Consider the following 24970-nt stretch of genomic DNA (forward strand, 5'->3'; position numbering starts at 1 on the left):
CACCGCGCGAACGGTTGGAATGAAAATAACAAACCAAGATCAATAGTCAATCCAACGGTCGGTCACCAACTCCAACAAGCGCCAGGCGCTTTCCGGTGCCACCTCGCTCGGGTCGCGGCACAGCGCCCACACATGGTGGCAACGCAGCACCTGCTGTGGATCACCCGCAACCACCGTACCCGTCCCGTCCCGCATGCACATGATCTGCTGCGCTTGGAAGGTGATGACCAGTACGGGGCCCTGTTGCATCACCCTGCCCATTGCAAGGCGCACACGTTCGATGCCTAGTATGGTGGAATCGAAACGATAGCCGGCAACCAGCGCGTGGGCGATCGGTGGTGCGATAGCGTCGTATGCGCGCTGATAGCACCTGTCCCGAATCATGCCGAGATCCCCCCGCACGCTTGCCCCGAGCAGCTCCGGGATGAACGCGTTCGCGCAGTAGCGCAGGAAGTGGATTATGTTAAAGTTGGGTTCCATCTTCCGGATCGCTACCATCGCATCCAACGAACCGTCCGGTGCGAACTGTGTTGGCATCATGTCAAGCACTTTGGGCGTCAGCAGCATGGAATTCGGGTGGGGTGTTACCGAGTGTTTTATGAGGTGCTTTTGAAGCAGACGTACATCGTTGTAATGGTTGTTCAGCACCTCACTGTCGGTGTGCATGCCATTCCCGATCACAATGCCCGAAAAATGCACGAAAGAAGAAGGCATCCTGTCTTCCTCGGTGGGAGCGATCTGCGCAATCGGAAGTATCCAGTTCATATCCCGCTTCAGCAAATTTTCGTTTTTATCACTGTCAGATTCACCAGCGATAGGCGATACGAACTTAAAGGGGTTTCGTAGGAAATTAAATGGAGAAATGTTGTTCTCGAACGACTTTTTTTCCTCCTTCATCTCCACCTGATTGTTATGCGCCATATCTGGAACACTAATGCTTATCGTGTAAGTCTTGCAATGTAGCAATTATCCGCACGTGTCTTCCTAAACGCGTTGCCGATCTACACGTGCCGAATGTTTGTGATTTTTTGACATTCATTGTTTTGACATATGGACAAGGGGGATGTAGGTTAAGGGTAGGGGTTGAAAACCAATATTTAGAATATGAAAGGATTCCATTTGCTGACGTACCTAGTGTGCGTTCAGCAACACACCAAAATCTGCTGACAATCCCTTTGTTTAAATTAATTAATTATTCTGTGGATCGATTCGGTGTGTGAACAATCGATTTTTGTTCTTGATTATTGATTATTGGAAATGGGTTTAAATTTTGCCCGATTGCATTGTTGTCCACCATTACACATTATAGATCTTGAGATCTATAGAGTGGACTGCGAATAGGACAGGTAGGATCATACATGATCCGCTCACTTATGCGTTCACCTTTCACCTTTTTCCCGCGCATATCAAACAAGATCGTCATTTCCTGTCGGCATTTCTTTGCTCAACTGGTGCCAAATGTGATATCAGGCTGGCAGGCACAGAGGAGACATCCGCTGCTTGTTGAAATTTGAAAACAACTGCTAGCATCATCTGTCTGTAGAGCATCTAACCATGGAATGATAATGGCGCCACCTATGTGTCATGCTTTGAAACATCTAGTCTAATGTTGAGCCTAAATGTATGCAATTCAGTCGGTCCGTGGTTTTTCACCACGCTACGTTTATCGATTCCCCCCAAAACAAACTTTTCGTTGGAATTTTTAACCGAGCACCACGAACGCGAATTTAATGCAGTTTATGCCACCAACGCGAATAACTGCAATCTCCCGTTTATCGTGTTTTTAAATTTATTATCTTTATTCACATGACCAATTTTGTTGATTGATATACAAGTGTTTGTTTTTTTTCCTTCTTCTGTGCCGATTGTTTGACTCCCACGTACCTGCGGCGGTACATTGAAAAACAAACGAAATCAAACTAACAAATTAAAAATTGGATAATGAGTCAGTGAAATAAATGCTTGAATCATTGAAATTATGTAAAAGAAGTTCCTACCTCACATACTAACTATGATGGTTAGTTACCATAGCTACAGAGAATAGAATGGTGAATAGCGACGATTACTTGATGTTCAGATCTGATCTGCTCCTCTTATAATGTCACCACCACTCAACCTCGTTGGCAATAGGCTTTAGCATGTTCCTACGCAAATTATGTTCGTGCGGCCAGTACTGTATTGTAATCGTTATCCGATGGTTCTTTCTGGCTCTGATCTAATCTTGCCGCTCTGTCTTCTACTTCCTGTAGCATGCTATGTTTGGTTTATGCTATGCAGTCTTATGTTTATGCGTATATCCAGGGGAGAATTTTTACGATGTTGCTATACTATACGCATCCTGCATCGGGTCATTCTAACATTTGCTCGTTTTACCCATCGTTGCCGTGGTACCCGGGTGTATGGGTCGATAAACTCCTCTTTTTTCTACACAAACATAGAAAAGATTCTATCTCGCTGGTTCCCGTTTACTGATTATGCATACTATTTGTTAGTCGCTTCATCTCTCGTGTTTCAATCAACTAAAACGATCCTTTCCCTTCCCTACTGTTATTCTACACATTCCTTATTAACATAGCAGTGTCTGTCCATGTCTCTTTCTCTCTCGTTTGCTTTCCTATACCATACCTTATATCTTGCTATCCTTAATCGTAACGTACCTTGCTGTAAATGTTTGCATGTAATAATGCAAATAAGCTGACTGACTCGCCGTTAAGTTTACCGACCGTATTTTAAATTAGTAGCTGCGCGAGGATTTACCAGCAGACAGTTCATCGGCTGCCCGTCGAGCTGGCGGTTGTGGTAAGCATCGACCGCCTTTTCGGCATCTTTCAGATTGCGATAAATTACCTCGGCAACGCCCGGGCGCACCAACCGTGACTCGAGCAGATCGCCAATGTCCTCAAATAACTCCTGCGTGGTGAGAAGAGAGCGAGTAGAGTAAATATATATTTTGTTTTCAATCGTGATGGTAGTGCATGGATAATCGTTGTAACTCACCTTTATGTCGATCTGCGAGACGCTCGGGTGCAGATTGCTCACTACGATACGATACCCGGTGACGGATGTTGTTGGCGGGCTCGGAAGCGGTGGCTCACCGCCGAAATTGTGCGCAAATATGCCCATGGACTTGTTCGGGTTGGGGGCACGCTCAAGACGGGCGCGCATACTGGGTGACAGATTCTGCGGAACACCCGTTACCGGTGCAATGGAAATCGTCGGCGCTGGCGGTGTACTTGGTTTTGTGCGCAGGATGCCTCGCAATGGTGGTCTGTTGCCAGCCGGTAGTGGTGGTGGCGGAACGTTCAAATTCGGACGGTGATTCACCTCATACTGATCGAATGGATCCGCAACCGAGCTGACGGAGGGTGGCGTAAATTTCGCCAATTGGGTACCGTTGTTCGAGTTCATCGGCGTGCTGGTTGCCCGTACCGTGCGGAAATGTGGGAACGGCGGCATCGAACTCGGCAGTGTATATGCATCGTTGTGCAGTGTGCGGGTGGCGTTTGCCAGTGAACCCATCGGTTGATTGACCGTCAGCCGCTGCACGTTCATTCTTTCGAATTCCCCCTCATCCGGAGTGCCGTTGCCGAACGAGATTCCGCGGGTGGGGAAGTAACGAGGCAATGGTCCCGATGGGGTGGGCATTGTCGGTACGTATTCCGGATCCGCGTAGCTTCGATCTAACCGCATTCGCTTCAAATGATCCGGAATGGCATTGTTCCGACCGTTGGTGGATATTGCGGGCGTTACGCCTGATGAAACGTCCGGCTGACGAGGATTCTTATACCAACGGTAGCGTGAGTTACGGCCACGATTAATCTCGTTCAACTGGTCACGGGCATCGCGCATTTTGGCGCGCTTGTTTTTGATAATTTTCATACGCGCATCCTCAACCGGTCGCTGATGGCGACGATTTGCCCCATTATCCACGCGGTATCCTCCTCGTAGCCCGTTCGCATTCGTGCCGCGCTGTGCTGGACCGTCGGTATACCGTGGACGTTTGGTTTTACGCTTCCGGATAATATCATCCAGACTCAAGTCCATTTCGTCATCCATATTGTGTGTCGTACGGTAATTGAGCTAGAAAAACAACCTAGAAGAGAGAAACGAAATAGGATACTGCGAATTAGTTCCTGATAATATACTTTCTTCCTAGTCTGTGATTCTGAAATGAAAAAAGCTTCTTAGTTAGCAATGTGGTAAACCATGAGTTAGCGTCATAAGCGATGTGGTTAACTTTAACAAAAGCGTCACGACGATGTCTACACGCATATCCCTTCATTTTCATTTTTCGTGACAAGAACAGTATACCTCCCGATGATTTTACCAGAAATATCATTAGATTGAAAATGTTTCACCAGCATCGGCGAATAAGCAAAGTAAATGCAAACCTTTAATGCAAAGGGCGGCAAACGTCGATACCGGCACCGTTTTTTTTCTTGCTAACGCTTCTCAATGAAAAAGGCGGTGCGTGTTAAAGCAATATTGGCGGAAAGAATGAAGCCGCAAACAAAAGAATTACCTGGAAAACGATACGTAGCTAGGAATGAATTTGACAGTTGTGTCAAACGGCTTCCTAGGTAGGCGCTGCATTTGAGAAAAAACACATACGCGCCCAAAGACGCTCTACCGAGAAATTTCATGATCGGTACTATCGAACATAACCACACTAAATGTAGGAAGATAAATTCCGCCATTTTCAACCTCTCTAGCAAATTTATGTTATTTTACCGATAAAACCGCTTCACTTATTGAGAAAACTATGCCCGGATGCTACCGATATTCATATTAAGTTACCCGAAACGGAACAACAATATTTGATCAATCAAGAAAACACTGCAGGCGCTCTAATAATTAACAAGATAATTTTCCACAGAGTAATAGGGTACAGTCCCTTTTTCCCAATTTGCTTGCCTACTTACCTTGCGTGTGCCGCAGATACGATAGAATTGGTAAACCAATGAACAATTGGTATCACCAATCGTTGGAGATTAAACCATCGAAGACCAGACCAAATTCACGTCCTAATCGCACGGCTTCACCACCAAAAGTGATGGCTGATTGCAAGGGAAACACATAGATCAAGTTTTCTTGCTGTGACGCGAGATGGTGAGCGATATTTCGCTTGACATTATAATGCGGCGAAACAGTGTGCCTATCGGTTGTCAGAAACATACCAAGGTTGAAACAAAAATCGTATTTTTTGTTATAATTTTTTTATGAAAAATGTAATTTTGAGTGTGAATATTAAAGAGTTTGTGTTTGTTAAATGTATCGATGGAGTTCGCTTTCATTAAAACGTGTAAGAATATAAGTAATTTAATTACTTTCCATCTGTGTCGATTGTGTCATTCGAGTGGGTTTTCGCATGTTGTGACAATCTTGGGTTGCCGTTTGATGTTTCTAACATTTTCGTCTCGACTTTTTCTGCGAAAATGAATCTTTTCGCCCGTAGCGATCCGTAGCGGTGGTTCACAGCTTGCTATGATTTGTGTACAAATAAATGTTTTGTGTTGATTTGTAAGGTTATAATTGCTTTCAATGCCTTTTCCGGCGTATGCGTGGAACGTGCCAACGGTTACTGTTACAAAGCTTTTGCTAGAAACGATCAACTATTATCAAACTCAAAACACCCTTGCTGTCTCAATCAACCATACTCAATCGGGTTAATTTACGTTGCATCGGAAAGCAATCGCAAACTTGGAGAGACGATGGCCCAGCGATTTCCGGGCGCTGGTGGGATGCCGCAGCGTTACGGTACACCCGTTAACAATCCACCGTTTATGCGTCCGTATGGGCCAGGAAACAGTTTCGGGGTAAGTGAAACCGTCACGTCAGCTAAAACCTTTATCCTGCCCAATAGTATAATTTTGATTTTACCTTTGTGTTGTAGCCGCGGAACTATTCTGCCCAACCGCAAACAGGTGGAGGACCAACGCAACTGCCACACCAACGTCCGATGTACGCCGGATTTCAGGCAACTAGCAGCAGAGGTTCCGGTGGACCCAGCGGTGGAGGTGGCGGTGGTGGTGGCAAACGCGGTAGCGTAGATCGTAATGCGTCCCATGCAAAGGTGTAAGTGTTGTCACGGTCTTTATTTTATTTTATTTAACTTTGTTGCATACAGCAAGAGTTTTACATTATGGGTAATAGCTTAAGACTAATCTAGCTTAAAGGGAAACTATAAACATCGAATTTACCTAAGAGCCCATTTGAACAAACACGGGCAAACACAAGGTAGGAGAAAAATAATTAAAGATTTTCATTAGGAGGTAGAAAATATACATTCAAGCTCCTCAACCAACAAGGCAACGGATTGTTTTGACCATACAGAGCGCGTCGTAGAGCGTACATAAAAACCAATCAGGGAAAGTAGACCAGGTAGGTGAAATGAGCTTCACCAAGAAGGAGATTTGCCGCTAAATAGGCCTGGGAATCTAGAATGATGAAAACCCTAGAATAGATTTTTCATTTGTCAATATCAATCTATCTCTCAATTCATCATCAATAGATCCAAACCCCACAACTGGCAACGGGTAGAATATGAAAGGGAATGGGCACAATGCGACAAATAGCAAACCCATGCTATCGATGTTTGAACCTGTATTCGCTTTTTGGATTCCAAATGACAAGCATTGGCCTCAATGATGGGAATAACAAATGGGATATATAAGTCAAGGTAGATCATTGAACTTAACACACAAGAGGCGCGTCTATATCAAGACAAGAGATTAAGTACGATCGCAAGATTTCGACTAAAGTCGACGCATTCTAACCGAACATTCGTCATAATACAGTCGTGAATATTTGTTTCGCGAAAATAAGAGAAACAAGTCATTGAACATTTTTTGGAACAGGTATTAAGGAAATAACAGGAATAACAATTACGTACCAAAAGGAATGTACAATAATAACTCTGGAACTCCAACATAGCAAACACGTATCGCACCTGGTGTCAAGTCCGGCGAAGTGGGAAAACATGCGTTGGATGGAGTGTAGTGTCCGAGCAGAAGTGGACTGTAGTAGGCCTTTGGCCTGTGATATTAGGGGAGTAGGGGTCTAGGAGCTCGCGAGCTAGGTTGAAAACCAAACCTACCAGATGATTAACTTTAGCGGTAAAGATTCTTGAAGGATAGACTAGAGTCGAGCATAAACCCAATAACCCCGATTTTCTTTGTTTATATTTTTCATTCATTTTCACATTTTCTAATATTTCCTTCAATCACTCTCGTAACCCCTTTTCTTATAATTATTAGTTTTGTTGCTTGTTCGTATCTATATTATCATGTTCGTATATTTGGAATCCAATGTTAAGTCTAATAGCAGATTAATGATGCTATGAATGCTTTTGCTTTTTTCTCTCCCTCTGCAGAAACGATCAGCAAGCAAAGAAAAGGAAAAAACTCGCCGATAAGATACTTCCGCAGAAGGTGCGCGAATTGGTGCCTGAATCGCAGGCCTACATGGATCTGCTCGCCTTTGAGCGTAAGCTGGACGCAACTATAACACGCAAACGGCTCGACATTCAGGAAACACTCAAGCGTCCGATGAAGCAGAAGCGCAAGTTACGGATCTTCATCTCCAACACGTTCTATCCGGCGCCGCATGACAGTGAGACGTTGAACCCGTCACTGCCGCGCGTGGAATCGTCGTGGGAATTGCGCGTCGAGGGCCGGTTGCTGGAAGACACCGGTAAGCCGGACGGGGTAAAGATGAAGAGAAAGTTTAGCAGCTTCTTCAAGTCGCTCGTAATAGAGCTTGATAAGGAGTTGTACGGGCCGGACAACTATCTTGTCGAGTGGCACCGAACCCATACGACACAGGAAACGGATGGGTTTCAGGTGAAGCGAACGGGTGCCCGGAACGTGCGCTGCACCATACTGCTGCTGCTCGATTATCAACCGTTGCAGTTTAAGCTCGATCCACGGCTCGCACGCTTGCTGGGCGTTCATACGCAAACCCGACCGGTAATCATTTCCGCCCTATGGCAGTACATCAAAACCCATCGGTTGCAGGATGCGCACGAGCGTGAGTACATCACGTGCGATAAGTATTTGGAGCAGATCTTTGGCTGTCAGCATATGAAGTTTGCCGAGATACCGCAGCGGCTTAACCCGCTGCTGCATCCGCCGGATCCGATCGTAATCAATCATGTGATCATGGTGGAGGGTGGCGACGGGCAGGACGGGAAACAGACGGCCTGCTACGACATCGATGTCGAGGTGGACGATACGCTGAAACATCAAATGAACAACTTTCTGATGAGCACCGCTAGCCAGCAGGAGATACAAGCGCTCGACGGCAAAATCCACGACACGGTCGAGACGATCCAGCAGCTTAAAACGAACCGAGAGTTTTTCCTCTCCTTCGCCAAAGAACCGCACACGTTCATACACCGGTGGATCGTGTCACAGAAGCGCGACCTCAAGCTGATGACGGACGTCGTCGGCAACCCGGAGGAGGAACGGCGTGCTGAGTTCTATTACCAGCCCTGGGCAGAGGAAGCCGTATCGCGCTACTTCTTCGCCAAGGTGAATGACAGGCGGACTGAGCTGGAGCAAGCACTCGGCATCCGTCATACCTAACAGATAGACGACGCCGCTGCCTTCCAACCAACCTGATAACAAATCTGATTTACAAACAAAATGAAAAGTTTACGGTGAACTACAGAACCAAAACCCAAGCGTACAAATCTCACAACGTGTGCCGGCAATTAGAATCAAATCTTAAGAGAACAAGTATACGTGTTAGATTTTGTTTTTGTGTAGTGGCGTGATAGAAACCAGAAATAAATATACCATGTATACGATGACTATTTTTCTGGGTTTTCCACTTGCTTGGCGGATAATTATATTTCATGTTTGATAAACTATTTTCATACACTATGTATTTTCCGGTTTTGTCCAGTTGTTGTTGGTCCTGCGGTCGGCGTGCGAATTTACCGTGAATTTGTTTTCAGTGACCCAACACTCATTGTAATTTGCCGTTCGGACGGCTCGCTAGTGCGGTTTGTAATTCACGCCGGAAGTTCAATGCGTTATTTCGTAGCATTAGTTAATCAAAGTTATTTACGTCTTTTTTTATACAGGAGGAAAAAAATTATATAGAAAATTATGTGAAGAAAAAAGAAAAAAATGAAAAAAACAAAACTTGCCGAATGCAATGGCTTTACATGCAATGGCTTCATATGATTGATGATATAATTTTGGATTTTTAAGTTGCATGTTTGATTAAATTTTTCACAAAGTAGTTAGGATGTGCATGGAAACGAACTGTAGAAAGAGCTTGTTTGCTTCTAATAAATCAAACCGGATTGTGAAGCAGATCAGTAGAACTGTCCATCACCACTACCCGTCGAGATGCGTCCGCCCTGGGCGATGGTGGTGGTCGGTGGGGAGCTACCGTACTGGTAGGTGTCCTGTTGCTGGTTGCTGAAGGTTTGGTGTTGCTGTGACACCTGCTCCGGTACGTGATGCTGCTGTACGTTAGCAGGCGGCGTATCCATCCTGGGCTGCCCACCGTACGGCAGATGGGCCATTGCTGACGGCATGTACTGCTGGCCGCCACCTGTCTCGCCCACGCCATAGCTAAACAGCGCCCCGTTCGATGTGCTGTGCATCCTGTTGTTCGTCTGCAGTGTGGTGTGCCGCTGCTGCTGAACGGTGCCGTGCATTTGACCGTCCGCAGCGCGCAACATCGCGATGCCCCCGGTCGGGGGACGTTCCTCCGCACCGTGGCGGGCACCGTGGTACCCGTGAACGTCCGTGCCGGCGTAGTCGTGCGTTGGCATCAGCAACGGCACGGTGTCGCGCGCTCGGTCCGCATGGTTGATGACCTCCGCGGCATGCTGTGGAGTAGCATGGTGTAGTGTGACTGAGGGTATGCGACCTGGCAGGATATATTTTACCTCTTCCAGGTCTGGTGTCTCACCGGTCCGCTGTTTTCCGGCGGTGCCGTGCTCGATTGACGGCGATGTCGGATGTTGCTGCTGGTGCAGCGTTTGGCCGTACTGCGGAAATGACCCTTCGTTGATGTTTCGAGATTGCTGTTGCGCTGTGAACCGGTGCGTGGCCGACTGTTGGCTGTAGCAGGCAAGTCCTGCCTCACCGAAACCACCACCGCCGGCTGGATGGAAATGTGTCTGCGCACCGTGATACTCCGTCGTGTTTGGCATGTAGGAGGCGGCATAGTTGGAGTAGGTATAGCCTGCCAGGACGTGGGAGCTCGAGTGCGGCATACAGCCGGACGATACGTTCCGGTTGCCGAGCAGCTCGTACGAAGCCGTCGCACTCTCCATCGCGGCTGCGGCACGCGTCTCAAGCCCGACGCCGTTCGTTATGCCGATGGCCGGCGTCCAGTCGCGGGTCCCGTTGCCAAAGTCCCCCGTTTGGCCGTGGAGTTGCGTCGAGCCGGGCGGCTCTGTGACGGTGGTGATCGTCGGCGCATCAACGACCTCCATGCTCTGCGGTTGGCCCTCATCGAGGAAATGACAATCGGTGGGAGTGTGTGTATTCCCGGTGGGTTCTCCTCCATCGACACCGGTCGAATACAGCTCCACTGAGAGGGGTGCCTCATACGGCGCAGCCGCACCACTAGCTCCGTAGTCTGTCACACCCTCATGCGCAAGCTCCATCTCGTAGTTGGCGGTGGTGGACGGGGCACTCGCCATCACATTCGCCTCACTCGCCGCCGCGATGCGGACATTCGAACGACCTCGGGACGCTACCTTGGCCGCCGATTGCTTGTGCGTGCGGGACAGCCCACTCGTCGACGGACGGTGACCAATGGGCTGTGGGTACGGGCTGCCAGATTCACCGGACGACGCCACCTCGTCCATGGACGGTGGACTCGCCAGCTCGTGCAGCTCCGCGTAGTGATCCTCGCAGCACTTGCCCGACTTGGCACCGGCGCCAACGCAACGCTTCGACTTCTTGCGCCGCGGCTGATACTTGTAGTACGGATGTTGGCTTTTATGGGCCAACCGAAGCTTTTCCGCCTGCTCGACGAACGGCTGCTTATCCTCATCCGTTAGACTTCTGGGAACGATACGAACAGAGGGTGAAGCTATTTAGTCTCGATAGCGCAGGGTGCTGATATGAATCGATTGTATTGACGAAAGTGACACAGGTGCAGTAGCACCTTCGGGGGGGAGGAGGCGTTATTGCGGGAGGATATAATCCGCCGGGTGAAAATGTTGCCGGTCCCCGTTTTGTCTTGTCCTTGGTGCCGTCGATGTTGACTTCCTTCCACTTCCTACCGGCAAACGCCCAGAACGCCCGCTAGACCGCAACGGTTGGGAGTTTTTTTTTTGGAGTCTTGAGCGTAAAGAGGCACTCGATTGTGCTGAGCTCTGTTTGTGCAGCTTTTCCGTAAGTAGTGTCGCTACTGTCAGTGTTGTTTTGGCCCGGTACACACAGGTACTAAGCAATCATTTCCCTACACCGGCTTATACGCGCTCCGAAACCGTGGAAAGCCTTTTTGGTCGACACCAACTGCAGAACGCTTTGCAGGAATAATAACACCACCACCTCTACAAACAACCCTCGACAAGGGTGGATGAAAGACACTTATTTTATGTTTTCATATTGCATTGAAAGTGATGTTGCTGTAGGACGTGGAATTACCATGGTTTCATTAAGCATGTACATTGCCGTTGGGAAGGTCTTCCAGAGCGATTAGTAAAAGATGGCGTCTAGTGGAAGCATGTCGTAATTCTAAAATTATGCTCAGTGGAGTAATTCACATTTGAAGGCTTTCGAGTTTAATATATATAGAGGTGAATAGAATATACAGAGGTGAGGTCTAGAATCGTTCTTCCCTATGCGACGTTTTGCAAGCTGAAATTCTGGTAATCTCCCTCAAACTGAGTGACGATTTCCGACATAAACATCAATGTCTAGCAGAAAGATTCTAGAGATGGGAAATTTAGTTCTTTTTAAGGATTTGAATCAGACTTGAAGAGTTAGAATGAAGAATTCTTATACTCACTCTTCAAGGATTTAATAATTTCATATAAGCAACGGGGGGGAAGCAAAGCGGCCTTCATCTCATGGTTTAAATCGTGAGTTAACTCGCGATTTAAATCGTAAATTAAAGGTCGCCGTGCTGAGTTAAATCGTGAGTTGACTCCCACAAGAGTTAATTTACGACTTAAATCGTGAGTTGAATTTCATCGTGAAGAATTAAATCTTGATTATTTCGAATGATTTAATTCTTTGCGAATGAGTTAAATCGCAGAGTTATAAATACTCTTCTTCGAGATTATAATTAACTCACTCCCTAGAAAGATTCAAATCTTTCATTCTTCTGAATGATTCACTAGAAGATTCCACATCTATCTCTCAGGGTTTCACTTCAACTGGAAAATAATCCGGCAATGGGTCCAACTTCACCACTAGAAACCCCTTAAAACCCCCTCCAAGATATTGTCCCCTGCAAGACCTCGGCGTATATAAAGGGGAGCTTCCGATGTGATAATAGATTACGTTGCGCCGATCCATTCAAGGGTTAAGTACTGCATATGCTCCATTCCGGTTTCGTTATCGTGATTGGTGTCGTCTAAACTTTCGAACCGATAGCGAGAGGAAATATAAGAAAAAGAAATACATTTCCCCCCTTTTTTTGTTGTTGACACACGTGCGGGACAAATAATTGATAAGTTTGCATGTCACATGTTTTATGCGCCCCTTTCTCTACCCTGTTTTCGTTACTATATATTCGTTACTTGAGCTCTTTGCTCTCGGGAAAGGTTAGTTGTTATGTTATAGCGTTGGCTCGGTGACTTTATTTTTGTTGACGTTCAGTTTTTTTTCACATATCGTGACCGAACCAGATATGTGTACTCCCGTTTGGAACGCATATTGCTGTGATGTTTGGAGTGTTTGAGATTAGGCACGCAAAAGAGGTGATGCGTATTATTTAGGTAATATTAGGTACATGTTCAAGAATTGGGAGAGAGTTCAGCTAGGTAAACTAGAAGGAATCTTGGAACCTTGACATCATCTACCCCATATGCAACACGAGAGATAAGGTGGAGTGCAGCAATTACAGGAATTCTGTTGAGTTGAGTACCGCCTACTAGAGATACCCCTCTATACTACAAGATCGAATAGTGCTGTCCCTAGAAGATATAGTTGGTAACTTCCAGAGAGGGTTCCGAAATCGAAATTCAGCCACCGATCGGATCTTCACCATGCAGCAGATCATTTTGAAGCTGATGGAAGACTCCACTCTTGCTATCTTTTCATTGACTTCAAGATGAAACTTGGGAGTCCCGGCCTTAACTTAACAGATTATTACGAGTGACAATGGCTAACGTTACATTACTTGTGATGTTGGATTGAAAACTCTCAGGGTCCTTTGCTACCACCAAGGGTCTGCGTCAAGATCATCTTGGGAGAAAGCCATCTTGGGTGAGTTACCGTACTGCCCAGTCTGCACCAGTGCCGTGGGGGATGTGAGCCACGTACCGTTCTCATGACCCCGATTTGCTCTGATACAGCAAGGAATGCAACAGCGAAGTCGAACTCGGCTCACTGTGGAGCACCTTGTGGCAGAGATGTGCACCGACAAGGACACCTGGAACGCAGTACGTACGACCACCAGGACAATCCTCAAGACACTGCAACAGTTGTGGAACAAGGTAAGCTCATAGCGAAGATGACGACAACGACGGCGTAAACCTCACAGAAACATTGTAAATGCTGTTTCCCGATGCAGTATCCAAAGAACTTTTAATGTCTATTTTCTGTCCATTATTCTTTTTTTTTTAAGGTGAAGCAACAGAGCCAAAAGGCACAAGAGGACGTCGAAGTGGCAGCAGAAGCAGCAAAGGATCGACGACAAGGGTGTTCAGCACATAGGCCCCCTGCAAGGAGTACTACGCATCTCAGCGTTCTATAAGTCAATCCAGCTCAGAAAGATCAGGAAGATGCTCAGAAGGGGTTTTTGGACCCGAATGTGTGGAATGGTTATGGAAGAGTCGCTACAATAAAGAACTCTACGAGCTGTACGATGAACTTAATATCGTACAGCGAATTAGGCTCGTCTGGTCATGTAATGGGAATGACACAGGACAACCCAAATGTGTAAAGTACTTTTTTTTTTTTTTTTTTTTTTTTTTTTTTTTTTTTCGTTAGAACGGCCTGGCCGTATCGACTTATTTTACCACGTAGCCCGATAGTCAGTCCTTGCTACGGGGGATTGGCCCGGATGGGATTTTGGTCCGGTCCGTTCGTGTGAAAACCGGCGCCGCTACCATCATGCCACCGGGCCGCCCCCTTGTAAAGTACTTTTAAGTCGTCCACATGAACAGAGGAGACCTGAGAGTGACAGCGTTGATGCGTACGCCAGAAAAGCCAGGCTAATCGGGAAGGAGGATTAAAAATAGTATATCCTTTTAAAGCTGAGGTTCATTCCTAGGGATTCTTGGGGCTGTAGAAGTAGAAGAAGCAAAAGTTCCACCTACAGGTCATCGGTAATTCTGACAAATGGTTTGTATAGGTCTTGCATCTATCTGTATTTCTTCTTGAGGATTTCTGGAGGAATTAAGTAAGGGGTTTTTTCATATCACTTGTAAACTTCGTTAAATCGTGTGTTGTAGTAGGAATAAGAATGCTATTTACCAAAGTGATATTTGGGGTAGAATGTTATGAAATGTTACCATAATTTTCTGTGAAGTTGGGGATGCTTTCCCACTAGCCCGTCTTTAGCTATTGACGAAGCACTCGGTTAAGTAGAATTCCCGACGACGGATGAAACTTTTTCCTTCGCTACACAGCCCCAAAGTTTGACGGCAAATGCGGGAAACAAACACATAAACGCGCGCAAAAATTTTTCATGCAACTCAAACTCAGACGTCACGATGCGAAATCTTAGCTGCCACCGGCCGGGCTGGTGCCCTGCAAACACAGCAAGCACTGCAAGGGATGAAAGGCAATGCCGAAGAACATGATAATCCCGTCACTGCCAACTGTAGGTGGGGGGAGTAACGCCACCAACAACCATGCGTCTCGCCCTTCTGCTTAGCCCCCGCCCCCGCCCCCGGCTAATCAGCTTCCGGATGTTGGGTGGCGCGGTTGTAGGATGGATCGACGGCCGCCCAGCGCGCATATGCCTCATCGAATTCGCGGTTTGCTAACGGGTGGAAAATTCGGTACGAAACTTTTGCACCACTTTTCACATCGCTCATTAAATGTGTGTGTGTGTGTTTGCTCTCTCTCTCTTCTCTTCCAGCCATTTGGAGGCATTTGGGTTCTTTTGTTTAACTTTTCCAACGATCCAAGCCGCATTCTGTTACAATCACCCTAGGATAAGTACGTACAGCAGAGAAAAAGCCAAAGGCATAGAGTGGATGCAAAATATGGCTTTTGATCCGTCGAAACTTTTGCAAAAGAATTATGAAACGTACCAATAAAGGGAAGGTAACAAAAAAGAAAACATTTCGATCTATTCTTGCTGTGTATTAACCTCTGCCGGTTTCGGTATTGGTTTGATCTTTCGCTTATTAATAATGTTTTAAGAGTTATTATAAATTTATAATGTTCTCTCTCAACATCCCTCCCTATTGTGGGGTTGTTTTTTTTTGTTTCGCAACGATGTCTAATAAATTAATTTTGACTCACCTTTTGATGCCACGGAACAGCGAGCAGGACTGTCGGCAGTAACCGGTAAGCAATTTCTTCGAAAACTCATCAACTGTTTTAGCACATCCAAGCACAAGGAGCTTTAAAATATTAACGTTTGCATATTTATGGACGTTCTGTTTGTTTTTTCCCCCCTTTTGCTTCAATGAAATATGGAAAAATCCCCCCCACCAGTCGAGGGGCGGTACAGTCTGGCAGAACAACCCTAATCCTTGGCGCGCTCCTGACGAACGGTTCCCTTTCGCTCTCGCTTTTCATTCAGCCCAACCCAGTGCCTTCCGTTTCCGGGGCCGTTGCGTTCGGAACGAAAGCTCCCACCGGCAAGACGCAGTCGTTGGCAGCATTTTCCACGATTCGTCCACCATCTTGTGCCAACGAATTCCAACGCTTCACCCCGTTTTTGTTTTGTTTTGCTGCTGGATGCCGTCCCCGTGGTCCATATAATCGTAGCTTATTAATTAATCCACGCTGATCTTTTGTCGGGATGCCACCCAACCCCAACCCTCTCGGGCGATTGTTGTTGTTCGGCCGTGCTCACCGTTTTCCGGGCTGGCTAAACTTTTCGGGTGAAAAATCATCCGCACCAAACGAAACAAAATATCCAAGTCCACCCGAAGAACGATGCGAGCGCGAAACTAGACGAAAGTAACGATATTTATGCTAATGCCCCATATCGATCGTCCAATAGATATGATATCGTTTTTTTTCCGTGACCGGCAGCATGGGGTTGCGTTTAGTTTTCCAATAAAAACAAACAAACAATACTTTTAACGCTCGAGAAAATTGCGCTGCTTTGATGGTAAAAAGCTGCGCCAAGCGATTCTTTGAAATTGTATTTTAAATACCGACTTTCCACTAGCTGACAGCAGGGAAAGTGTGTGGCAAACCTGCTCCGCCGCGAGTGTCCCGGCTCCTGAAGCACGGTAACGATGGTGACGGGAAATAATTAATTAGCAGCAAGTTGTTCCCCTGCGCACTAAACAATGGTACGGTAGGAAAAACCCCCTGCAGCAAACTGGCAGCGAATGCAAAAATTCGGTGACATTTGCCATCATCCTTCACCAAACGTTCTCATCATTAAAATCGTATTGCGCGCCGTGTGCGCTTTACCGTGTGTGGGCGTACGCATTTGCTGTCGCAGCCACTTGTGCTGCAGTCGCATCAGCCGCGAGATCCGGTTTAATTGGGAAAGTTGGGATGAAAAAAAGGGCAGCCAGCAAACAACTTCCGGATGCACAATAGCATTTTATTTGCATGATGGAGAGGGGATTGAGGGGGAGGGGGGGGGGAGGTGGAGAAGGGTGTGAGATGCATACAGGTTAGCCAAACTTATCTCACCCACTGCGAGATGCGTTGTGGTTGAAGGAAAGCTGCAAACGAACGCGCGACTACCAGCGGCTCGTTAATTAATACGGAAATAAAGCGTTATTTTGGCGCTCTACCATCAACCCTGCCAACGCTAATAGGGGTAAACTTATATTAACACGTACAGTTGGATTGAAACACTTAGCGCAACGTTTTACTTACAGCTTGTGCTAACGGAACGTTTAGCCACCGGTACCGGCACTCGCGGGCGAAAGAAAACGTCAATCAACCCACCATTAAGGGCAGACAAATCTTATTACGCGAAACGCGCCATCTACCGGCAAAAACAAAAAAAAAGTTTGCAAACATCAACGTCATGTACGGTGTGCGCGTACTTCATTTTAAGCCCCAATTACTCACGCTCATCGCATTAAAACACATTTAAAGAACAATTGTGCCGGAGTCCGGAGTGCGACACACGCGATGGAGTTGATAGGTTGGATCTGCATGGCTTTGCACTTCTCGTTAACCTACACCGTTGCCTGCGTCTTGCCAAGCAGGCAGGCCTGAAGGCGCTAACGGAGATAAGATTTTGCTTCGTTGCTCTATGCTGGCGGGATGTTTATGTTCTAATTGTCTCATTTTTCTCTCCCTCTCTCTCGGCACACTTCCGAGATTGCTGGTGCGTTTGTACATTGGAAACCTTGAACGATTGTTTGGACGGCTAATTAATAAGAATAGCAAACAAATTGTGCCCAAAGATATGTGATACAAAATCTAATGCGATCTAAAAAATAATTATTTAACAATTTTAGGATGATCTTCAAGAATTATTCAATAAATATGGAGTTGGAGCAGGGTCGAGATAATGATGATGTCCTCACATACATCTACATCATGAAGACAGATGAGTTATCTGAAGATAGTGTTTAGATCAAACATACCAACGATTGGGCTAATAGAATAACTTGTTTTATATATAGAAGAGCGGCCCGCAAGGTATCGGTCGAGTACCGGTCTAGACAAGTTTAACACCTCTTTCTCGTATCAAGTCTCTGAAGTCCAAATTAGATGCGATGGATGCGCTATAATTTGACATTCCTGTCATTATTAATTTAACGTGTCAACTGATTATGAATATTGCATCCTGCGACCATTGGCATACCACGATAACCATGCCAAATTCTACGAATTCTCCTCAATAACAAATGGTACACTTTGGAAGAAGTCTAGGTCTAGGTCTTCTGGGCTTCCCTTTCCATACTCAACAAGTTATTGGAAGTTTAGGATCGTCTGATTTTGGTCAAATAGTTCGTTATTTAATTTGATGCCATTTTTTAAGGCAACTCCATAACACCTCTCTCATAGATGTCTAGAAATTTCTTGATGATAAAATAAAGTAGTCAATTCAATTCTTATCACTCTTTTGCAACTTAATAAAAAGCTGTTCAAAGCTTGATGCCTCGTCAGGGCTATATGCATTAAAGCTCCCTAACTAAACTTCTGATGTGTTTGACAGACGTTTGTCAATTCTAGGCATTACTGATCTGGTCTATTGACAGTAGATAACTAACTTTAGCGTTTAGCTCACAATAACAGCTTTTTCTTCCAGTCCCACCAAACAAAACAGTAGAACCTTCTTGACCATTAGTCCAGTTCTGGCCATCGTTTGTGTGGCTACATCGTGATCGGTTTCGTTTTTTTAACCTATTTCTAACCTTGTTTTTTATCTAAGTGCTGAGACATTTACGAAGATTTATCGAGAAATCTATGTAACATTTTTCACTCTAGTATTGAAAAAAGGAAAGGTATTGAAATTCGTAGCGAAAAAGGGAGCAAATTATTTTAATACCAGCTATTATCTGATTAACCTTCTCATAGCTTTTTTTTTCACACTTCACCCTTAAAATCACTGCGGTCGTCCCATTCCCTTGCGCTCCAACTGATGATGATGTAAACGGTACAGCAAACAAACCAGACACGCAACGGAAAACGGGGGGCAAACTAGAGTGTCCCTATAAAGGTCCTGGATCGCCCTCCAGTTTATCATTGACGGTACGACGAGCACAAGCGTCTACCTTGTCGTGTGTGTGTGTGTATCGTTTTTTTATCACCTAAAGGGGTAAGCGTCATGCGGACACCCTTTTTTAAAACTCCTTACCCAGCAACGATACATAGCTGGCTGGCAACCTTCTTCGCCAATGATCGATTAAGCAAATATGCATCGGAAAAAAAGGGGGGAGGGTTATCTAGTGGGCACATTTTCCATCGGAATCTCTTTACCGCTAAATCATCACGGCAACGGTCCCCTAGCTATGCATGTTTGTAGCCCTTACGAGAGAAAAAATAAACGAGATTATTAATGCAGCACAGTGAGGTATAGGATCTCCTTATAAATTCCCACGCTCTCGGATTCCTCGACGAGTTCCAGCGGTTCGTGCACGTTTAGGGGCATCATCGGTTCCAGCTGGTTGGTGAATGGCCATTTGGATGAAAAGGTGTGACATTCCCCAACGTGGGAGACGTTAGATTCCGATGCACATTCGGAACAGTTGGAAGCTTTAAGCAAAGCACTCGGAAGGCCCAAGCAAGCATAATAACCAGCAAAGGGATCGATGCGCAAATGCAGTAGGACCAACATAGAAATATTAACCGTTAAATACACTTCGAGACACAGAAGACAGATGCCCTACCATATCTGAAATCCATTTCTCCAAGAACGCAACAATATATAAGCGAGTTACGATAAGAGCATATGTTGCGCTTCTTGATACTGTTTAATGTTTGATGTCTAAGGTTCACCCCCTATACAATGTATTTGGTCGAGTTGGCGTTCTTTCGAATTCTAAGCTCGGTGTGTCCCCGGTCCCCGATATTGCTACAGTACAGCCCGCAGGATCGCGACGCTGCGCTTCGCCGAGGAAAGTGGCGGCAGCGGTAGGTTTATCGTAAATTCTCATGGAGGAAATCCCAGTTCTGAGTTTGTATTCGACCTCCTTTCGCATACTCCTTTCGTATATCCCCACATCCACAAGCGCAACCGCATGCTCCGTGCGGTTATTTTTCTTTCCTTCCCTCCTTGGCCCTTTTTGGGTGGGGTGCGTGTGTGATGTGGTGACAGCCACCTTCCGTGCGAGGCAAACCAACCGTTCGCCAGTCACCCTAACAATCGAACCGATTGTAGTCCATCTGGGTGACACGCAGGCACGGGAGCGGTACGGATGGGGACTGCGGTATTTAATTCGCTGGCAGAGTTCATAGCCGAGCGCTGGCATGACAGTTCTCGTACGTCGAACGGTTGCTGGACGTTGCCGGGGCACTACTCGCCACGGACGCAGCGGCGGCTGGTCAAGAACAGATGGACGTGCGAGCACGTAACAGCTGTAACAGAAATCGTACGGACGGACATGCACGGACGCGTGCGTATATCGGGAAGAATCGATTGACTTATCGCTCAAGTCGTCAGGCTTCGATTTTGAATAAACCTGCACCAACGCGTGACAAAATCGTGTGCGGAGTTGGCAATTACTTCGAACTATGCTACTGCACCCCGCCATGCTGCCAACATACGCAGAACTCCCTGCGGAGGCCTTACAAGTTAGCAAACCTTCGCACGCCATAAATCATCGTCCACGTTGCCGTTAAAGTAGCTCATTTTATTCCAGACCACCAACGGGGACGTGTTTGCACTAGATCCTACAGGCAGAGTGCCCGATTAATCAACGGTGGTAAAAGCGATCGAATGGTTATGTCGGCCCCCAGTGCAGCAGAGTCCACCTTCTGCTCCAGCCCACCTTCCAGAATGGGGAAGGTATTTGAAAGTTGCCCTTGACTCTGTACCGTCCTCGCTTGGCATTACACCCCCCCTCAAACAAATGAACCCCTTTTATTTGCACCGCCTTTCTCCCTGTTGGGTGTTGTGTAAACTTGCAATCAAATCATAAAAAAGTAACCCCCCCCCCCAACCCCAAAATATTAACACTACAACGACCTACAAGGTATTTTGACCGATGAAGAACTGTGCTGGAAGGAAAGTGGCAGGAACTCAGAAATTCTGCTCGGGGGAACAAAAACGATCCAGTTGCTGTTGCACATTTACTATCTTGATCGTTCGAGTGTTTCAAAGCTCATTCTCCAATATTAGGGGTACAATTTTTGTTGTTGTTTGCTTGGCCGACACCACCTCATCTCCATTCTAGATTTTCGCTTTCCGATGTCGCGAATTTACATTACAGTGGAGCTACAACCGCCTGCAGTTTTGCCCTGCGGCAGGAGCCCTCCGAACAGTTCACGGTCATTATCTTTAACATTCAGGTGGACGCCTCAACTCTTAATTCTGGGGTTGTCCGGTGTCATTATCCTGACATGACCAGCCCACCGGAACCAGGAGAGTCTAATCCGTTGTACGACAGTGAGTATGCCGTACAGCTTATAGAGCTCGTCATTGTAGCGACACCTCCACTCATATACGGGACCAAAAATCCTTCTGAGCATCTTCCTCTCGGCTAAGAGGGTTTCGTCAACTTTGGACAAAAGTCCATGTCTCAGAGGCGTATGTGAGTACTGGAACTATAAAGGTTCTATATTGTCCAACCTTCGTTCGTCGCAACAGGAGTGGAGAGGACCCCCTCTGTCCATGTGGATGATCTAAAAGGACTTTAAGGGTTGGGTTGTCCTGTGTCGTTCTCTTGACACAACCAGCCCATTGGAGCCTGACAAGTCTAATCCGCGCGTCAATGTCACCCAAGATAGGTGAAGTTTCGGACTACTTCGTGCGATCACCTATTTGTTCGATGTACGAGATACTATCCGTGTTATCCAATTCAGCACAGACAAACAGCACTCCAACTGTATTAACATTTAACATGCAACTACCAAGTACGGTACGATCAAGCTCGATACTTACTTCCAAATTTTTCCCAAATCCTTGCTGATTTCCGAATTCTGCAGCCTCGGTTGCTGCTGTGCCATCTCGCGACGGGCGGCCTGGGCCCACACCATGAACGCGTTCATCGGGCGCTTGATGTGTTGCTTCTTCTTCGTACTCGGCGACCTTCAGTGTGGATTGAGAGAGGAGAAATTTACATATTATTCACTTATAGAACAAGATCACATTTATTTTTTCAACAAGCGGCTACACGCTGGAGGCTCGCAGAATTGAATCGGGTTTCGAATTTGGTCAACTCAATGGATTCAACTTTAATAGTTGAGGATGTCTATAATACCTCTCGGTACATTAGGAACCAGTGATGGGTTAATCTGATTCAGATTCATGAATCTGAATGAATCTGTATCTCTATATCTAAGACTCATGAAACAGCCAAGATTTACTTGTCGCCCCACTGCACCCCTTTCTCGCACTTCAGTTCCCAAAGATGGGCACGACTACCACTCCGCTTCAGGCTTCCAAGGGGTTTGATCCACCATTGCTCTGGAGATTCATCTGGAAGAACTCTCTGCTCTGGAGATCGACTCCTCACTTAAGAGTTATATGAATGACTCTTCTCTAAAGATTCATTACGCTACAATACTAAGGATGACCCAAACATCTCGTGACATTCAAGAAACGACCAGACACCAGGTGATCAGCTAGAGCTGGTGTTGTTGAGGCTCCAAAGATTGGGTAATCGAATGTAAAACGTTAGACGAGCTAAGTAATGCTAATAATAATTCTAGAATGACTAGTGTAGAGGCATCATCAGAGATGACTGCTTTATAAAAGTGTTAAATCGCTAGGGTATTTCTTGAAGACCTTCAAGGAGTTGCATCTCTCGTATCTCAAACTGCTTTTTTGCTTCCTTTTCAACCAATTTATTATCTCATCATCTCCAGCAAGATCTTGATGAAAACCTGCACTTACAGATAATAGAGTCAACCTGAGACACTGAGGCTTGGAAGAATCACCCTGCTGCGAACTCCCTATCTTTGGTTAATGATTCCAATGATAGGGAGTTCGCAGCAATCCTGCGCAATTGGTAATGATTAATTATCAAGAATACTACTCTAAAATAAACCATGAGCAACCCATCGAGATGGACACCTTGCGACACCTCGCAGCGATTAAATAGCAGCAAAATCAAACGCCTAAACGCAGTGAGCCTCAAACCAGAACATGCCGAGATAAAGAAATGTCCCCACCCTAAAAAAAAAATAGAAGGAAAACACAGCATCAATGCCAAACAAACGGCAAAGCGGCTGCGGTCTTCACTTCCTTTTCGCATTTTAGTTTTGTTTGTTTTATCGCGTCCTGGGGCAGGCATCAACATCGAGCCGTGCCAGCCATCCGACCTACTTCGGTTCGACGGTGGGTTTGGATGCAATCAAAACCAAAACCGCCCTAAACGCGTGGTGGAGGTGGTGAGGAACACGTTTTTTTTTATTTTATTGCGGGTGTATGTGTCCGCGCGGCCACTTTGTACCATATCCCCTCCCGGTGCCGGTGTGTAGTTTTATTATTTTATATATTCCACTCCACCTCCTATGTAAATTCCCAAACCCGCCCCATTGCCCACCCTTGACACGTTCAATCGGTCCGCTTCCTGCGAAGATTGCACCGGAAATCGTTGCACGTACACGTCGCGCCATTCGCCGGGCGACACCTCATTACGGGAAGACGATGAGGCAAAAATATATACACACACAAAAAAAAGAAAGCGAGATGTACAACCGGTCCCGAGCGATAAGAACTAATTTTCTACGAAATAATATGAAACAAACGATGGTGCAGCAACGAAAAAAAAAGGGAACAAAAACAGCAGAAACCAGATCGAAATAGTATGAGGCAGGCACGCACCAGGATACTGTTCTTCCTTTTTTACAGTCCCAGCGATGATAAGGTGCTGGTGCTTGTTTGGAATGGTTATTATTTGCGCACTGCGTCCTGCATCCGTGGTGCACCTTCGCTGCGACGCTAGATGCGTTTGATCTTCGAGGTACGGGAGGGTATGTTTTGTGCCGTTTGCAGCCACATTTCCGTTTCGCATTTGTAAACAGATCGCCCCGCGTGAAAGCGTGAGAAGCCGCGCTAAAAAAAAAAAACCACGCACGAAGGAAGCTGCAGACGGAACGCATCTTGATGGTTTGGTCACTGTTGAAGGGAAATTTCTCACTCACTCTCTCTCTGTCTCGTCTAAAAATCTTATTACGAGCGAGTCAACGCGGCTTCCACGCGAGACGTTCGCTCACAGAGGAGATCGTACTGCACATCAAACAGCGCCTCTTCCCGCATCCACTTCACGCCGCATTGCACATCGAAGATGAAACAAATAATTAAGAGAACCAATCCTCCTTCGCCTTAGTTTTGCGGGCGCGCGTTCCACGTTCTAGCAGCGGTGAGTGAGACAGTGATCATCCATTAGCGTTTAATAGCCCCCTGAACGGGGGACGGGCGTGCAGAATTCGCTACAACACGCGTGCCTGCACGGAACAAACAAAACTCTTTGAAGCTGATGCACCCGCACGGTGTAGGTGCCGTATGCTTGCAGCGTTCGCTATGCTGTGGCCCCCAGTGCCCGTGCTCGCCCGACCACACCAGCACGAACATTTGGAGCGAAATTTCACTCGGAAGCTGATGCAAAATGCGTACATGCAGTGATCGAGGTTATTTCTTAATTAGGTGTCTAAGATCCGCTGCCGTGGGAGGCGCAAGAGGTGGTGCGCCGGGGTTGGGGCCTCCAGCAACACACCCCTAAGTGGGATGCAAAACAACAGCACAAAACAATATACAAAACAAAAAACAAATTCGTTCGTTTTGCCTCTCCGCAAATCGGTATCGCTCGGGCCGTCGCAAACAGAAGGGGATTCGCTCGACGACTCTCCGCTTCCTGGCGACGCGCTTGGCGACGGATCGCAATCTGTGAGTCATTTAGATTGCAGCCACGCGAAACGAGGAACGCGGCTCGATCGTAGCCCGCGAGCGAAGGGAGAGCGCACAGGGCGGGCACATCATCGAACGCGTCAGCAGACCGTCACCGCGGGGTTATGCCAAGACGCGGCACGTACGAGGGATCGCATTTAAGAGG

At 46.5% G+C, this 24970-nt stretch overlaps 4 protein-coding genes across 4 annotated transcripts in view; 1 reads left to right on the plus strand and 3 right to left on the minus strand.

The window, feature by feature from the left end:
- Window positions 1–39: 39 nt before the first annotated feature.
- LOC128719056 (mitochondrial import inner membrane translocase subunit TIM44-like) lies at window positions 40–921 on the minus strand. Its single transcript, XM_053812680.1, has one exon. The coding sequence runs from the start codon at window positions 919–921 to the stop codon at window positions 40–42; it is 882 nt and encodes a 293-aa protein (XP_053668655.1).
- Window positions 922–2715: 1794 nt separating this feature from the next.
- On the minus strand, window positions 2716–4056 carry LOC128712558 (uncharacterized). The gene is made up of 2 exons (XM_053807454.1): window positions 2998–4056; window positions 2716–2910 (listed from the first exon to the last, which is right to left on the minus strand). Exons 1-2 carry the CDS (start codon window positions 4054–4056, stop codon window positions 2716–2718), a joined length of 1254 nt encoding a protein of 417 aa, XP_053663429.1.
- Window positions 4057–5711: 1655 nt separating this feature from the next.
- On the plus strand, window positions 5712–8585 carry LOC128707010 (brahma-associated protein of 60 kDa-like). The gene is made up of 3 exons (XM_053801957.1): window positions 5712–5816; window positions 5894–6075; window positions 7373–8585. The coding sequence occupies exons 1-3, from the start codon at window positions 5712–5714 to the stop codon at window positions 8583–8585; spliced, it is 1500 nt and encodes a 499-aa protein (XP_053657932.1).
- Window positions 8586–9325: 740 nt separating this feature from the next.
- Window positions 9326–24970, minus strand: part of LOC128712852 (uncharacterized) — a 40406-nt gene continuing 24761 nt past the window's right edge. The window contains exons 2-3 of the mRNA XM_053807724.1: window positions 21856–22002; window positions 9326–11036 (exon numbers count right to left, since the gene is read on the minus strand). Of these exons, the coding sequence (XP_053663699.1) occupies window positions 9326–11036; window positions 21856–22002 (1858 nt within the window). The remainder of the gene's footprint in view (window positions 11037–21855; window positions 22003–24970) is intronic.

Source organism: Anopheles marshallii, chromosome X (genome assembly GCF_943734725.1).
Source record: "Anopheles marshallii chromosome X, idAnoMarsDA_429_01, whole genome shotgun sequence".
Classification (NCBI taxonomy): domain Eukaryota; kingdom Metazoa; phylum Arthropoda; class Insecta; order Diptera; family Culicidae; genus Anopheles; species Anopheles marshallii.

What these genes read in the sequence shown, in the direction of transcription:
- LOC128719056 (XM_053812680.1), bottom strand. Translation starts at nt 921, where the DNA reads ATGGCGCATAACAATCAGGTGGAGATGAAGGAGGAAAAAAAGTCGTTC.
- LOC128707010 (XM_053801957.1), top strand. Translation starts at nt 5,712, where the DNA reads ATGGCCCAGCGATTTCCGGGCGCTGGTGGGATGCCGCAGCGTTACGGT. An exon ending in GGCCAGGAAACAGTTTCGGG is followed by an intron (nt 5,817 to 5,893) that starts GTAAGTGAAACC and finishes TTTGTGTTGTAG; the next exon opens with CCGCGGAACTATTCTGCCCA. An exon ending in AATGCGTCCCATGCAAAGGT is followed by an intron (nt 6,076 to 7,372) that starts GTAAGTGTTGTC and finishes CTCCCTCTGCAG; the next exon opens with AAACGATCAGCAAGCAAAGA.
- LOC128712558 (XM_053807454.1), bottom strand. Translation starts at nt 4,056, where the DNA reads ATGGATGACGAAATGGACTTGAGTCTGGATGATATTATCCGGAAGCGT. An exon ending in TCTCGCAGATCGACATAAAG is followed by an intron (nt 2,911 to 2,997) that starts GTGAGTTACAAC and finishes CTCACCACGCAG; the next exon opens with GAGTTATTTGAGGACATTGG.